This window comes from Ceratina calcarata, unplaced genomic scaffold (genome assembly GCF_001652005.2).
Source record: "Ceratina calcarata isolate Rehan_Ccalc_2016 unplaced genomic scaffold, ASM165200v1 scaffold2458, whole genome shotgun sequence".
NCBI classification, from domain to species: domain Eukaryota; kingdom Metazoa; phylum Arthropoda; class Insecta; order Hymenoptera; family Apidae; genus Ceratina; species Ceratina calcarata.
Window position 1 is genome coordinate 1,573 of NW_017146570.1, and position 3,008 is coordinate 4,580.

General features: G+C 40.8%; 1 protein-coding gene across 2 annotated transcripts; it reads right to left on the reverse strand.

The window, feature by feature from the left end:
• Positions 1 to 34: 34 nt before the first annotated feature.
• Positions 35 to 1,600, reverse strand: LOC108622812 (uncharacterized). Of its 2 annotated transcripts, XR_003388883.1 has the most exons (3): positions 852 to 1,600; positions 321 to 757; positions 35 to 253 (listed from the first exon to the last, which is right to left on the reverse strand). XR_003388883.1 is itself a non-coding variant. In XM_026811754.1 (2 exons), the coding sequence occupies exons 1-2, from the start codon at positions 1,278 to 1,280 to the stop codon at positions 737 to 739; spliced, it is 450 nt and encodes a 149-aa protein (XP_026667555.1). In that variant the 5' UTR covers positions 1,281 to 1,600; the 3' UTR covers positions 35 to 736. The 2 variants fall into 2 exon arrangements, 1 of the variants encoding a protein (XP_026667555.1); XM_026811754.1 differs by having other exon boundaries at positions 35 to 757.
• Between the last annotated feature and the right edge of the window lie 1,408 nt (positions 1,601 to 3,008).

A 3,008-nucleotide genomic window follows, 5' to 3' on the forward strand; every position in this document is an offset into this window, starting at 1 on the left:
CCCCGCAACATAGTTGTCACGTTCGTATAAGATGCTTGGATTTGTGAATGATGAGTTGTTTACAACTATTGCAGCCTTATTTTCACGGTATCCAAACCATCCACTTTTACAGGGGTTGTGTGGTTCCGATACAAGAGCAATACTAATATTATTACTAACAATGTAACTCTCCAGTAGGGATTGAGCAGCAACAGCATGATTGATATTAGCTTGCAGGATTAGGAGTGGACAGCTTACATCATTATACCTGGATCTGTGCATATTTTGGTTTTGGAAGGATTGTGCCATGTTGTAATTTAAGATTTTTTCTTTTCAGTTACCTCCATTCTGATGTCTGTAGTTTCATTGACTGCTGGATTACTTTGGGGTAGTAAAGAAGAGTTACGTTCTAGTTTATCATTCTTGTAGTTAATAAATGTCCTGCATGTGTTTGTACCCATTTTATGCTTGTAGTTGAAGTTATTCTCTTGACAGAGTTTGCATATGGGATTATTATTAACACAGATGTTGGATGGGTGCCCTTCACCACCACATTTGTAGCACCAACCGTCTCTATTGATTTTTGAAGTGCAGGAGTTGCGAACATGACCGTAGGACCAGCATTTAAAGCACTGGACTGGTCTATTTTCTAGAGGTTGGAAGTAAGCTTGGGACCATCCAATCGCCAGTGTTTTAATGGATAATAATTTATATGCTTCAGATTCTTCACACTTACACCACACTGTCGCCGAGCCTCTCAGGTTTGGACGAACAGGGCCTAGAATGAAGTGTTTGTTAGAGCCACATGCAGTTTGGAGAGCCTTTGTAATTTCTTCATGCGTAGCAGATATGTCGACTCTGGTGATCAATACCTCCTTGTATTTTTTTGGACAAGATACTACAATATCATCCGGTGGAAATAGTGATTTGATCCTCTCCATTAGAATTGGTGCAACTTCACCTTCCTTGGATTTTGGAAACTCAAGGATGAGTCCTCCATTTAAGGATTCGCGAGGGTTTATTGTTTTAATACCTAGTTCCTGCAGGTTTATGTTTTCTTTGGCTTTTGATAATACCTGGTTTATTTTTGTATTACTGTTTCTACTTTCTGTAATATATAAGACTTCTACATTTTTAGGTTTTCTTATAGGTACACTGGGCTTTGTATTCTGTGTTATGGTGGTAGTGCTTGGGCCAGCAGGCAGGGTAGGAGTGTTGGCATTATGGAGGTAAGTATGTGAGTCGTTACTAGTGACTATAGTTTTCTTTTTTGATTTTTTTCCAACAACCTTGGCCCACATCTCTGGAGCTCTTAGTTGTGTGTTAGGATTCGGTGAGTGTGAGTTCGATGGTAGACTCACATCAGAGGAGCTTATAGGTGTTATAGTATTTTGATGGTTTGCCAGCGATGGAATTGGGTTTGTAGTATTATTGTTAACGTGTGCAAATATTTCTGTTTTGAGGTCCTTTATCTTGCTGTCAATATTCTCATTAATTGACTGCAGAAGAGATTCTAGGAATAGCTTATTGGAGGATGAAAGGGGATTCTTATTTTGTTCAAGTGATGTTACAGGTAGGTTATTTGGTGTAGATTCGAGTTTTTCTATGCGCGTTTCGAGTTGTTTAACTTTTTCTGTAAGTTTTCTATTGATTTTAATTAGGTTTAGGTTTTCTTCGATTAGTTTCTTATTGTTTTCAGGTTCTGCGAATATGGGTTCCAGCTCGTGTGATGTGGTCAGCAGAGCATTCTCCACTGTTTTGAGTCTACTATTGAAGACCCCATTCAGGTTTGTAGAGTTACGTCTAACGTAATTGATTTCGTTTGCATACTCCACCAAAGACATTATAATTTTTGAAAGTGATTTTCCATCGTTTAGATCAGATCCTGGGTTGTAGTCCTCGTCATTTTGAGAGAAATCAGTGGAGCTATCCGATTCATCGTTGGATCTTTTATGCGCTTTTCTTTTTCCTCTCTTACTATCATTTGAGGTATTAGATGTATTCATTACTATGGAATTGTCTTTGTTGTCTTTGTTGGATTGGCGTTTACGTTTTAAATATTCTAGAGTAGCAGGGTATTGGGGAGGAGTTTGAGGAAGAGGATTTGGGTTGGGGATGTCCTGCTGAGCCGTAGGAGGTGTGCGTTTAAGAGAGTGAGAGGGAGTATGAGATACGTTGTAACCGTGTTGGTCATCAGGTAGACTAATATCATTTTTGCTCATAGGTGTACGGGTAGCGTGAGGGACGTCGTCTATAATAATATCTGCGTCTACTACCGTACTATCACTTGGAGTTTTAGTAATAAAGGGAGATAAACTTGGATTATCTAAGGTTCTATTTAGATTTTTGTTTAGCGTAGATCTTAAGCTGTTTCTAGTTTGTTTCTTGTTTTGAGACATTCTTTGTTTTATAGGTACCGCCTATGAACAAGGGAACGGGCAGCGTGCAGAAGGGTGCACCCATGGGAGTAACCTCTACCATTCAGTGGAACTCCACTGATTCTGCACTGACTCTTCACTCTATCCAGTTTTGACGATAGAGAGCTCGTTCGGGGCGACTGGGGCTCCGACACCCCAGTTCGGTGTTCACTCCCTGGCCAGGGCCCGAAGGGGGTACTTCCAGACGACACCGTGCCCGTAGTGTCTCGGCAGTGTTGCCACACATCAGCCTTCGGTGTGCACCAGTGAAACGGCTGGTACACATCTTAGGCACTCCCAACACCACGGACACGGCCGCCAGCCACATACAATCATTCATTCGTTTCTCATTCATACAGTGGAGAAGGAGTGGGAGAAGGTAAGTGTGGTAGGTAACAGGTAGGTGATGGGGTGGGAACATAGGTAAGTATTTGAAACATGACGTTACATTATAAAATCATTAACAATTTGAGAGAGGTAAGTATGTAGGTTGTGGAAGGTAAGTAACATAAAATGGAATGCAGTGGGATGTGGATTGTAGTGACAGGTGAGTGTAAAGGTAAGTATACAGGTAGGTATGTAAAAGATTAAGGTAATGACAGATTGAAGAGC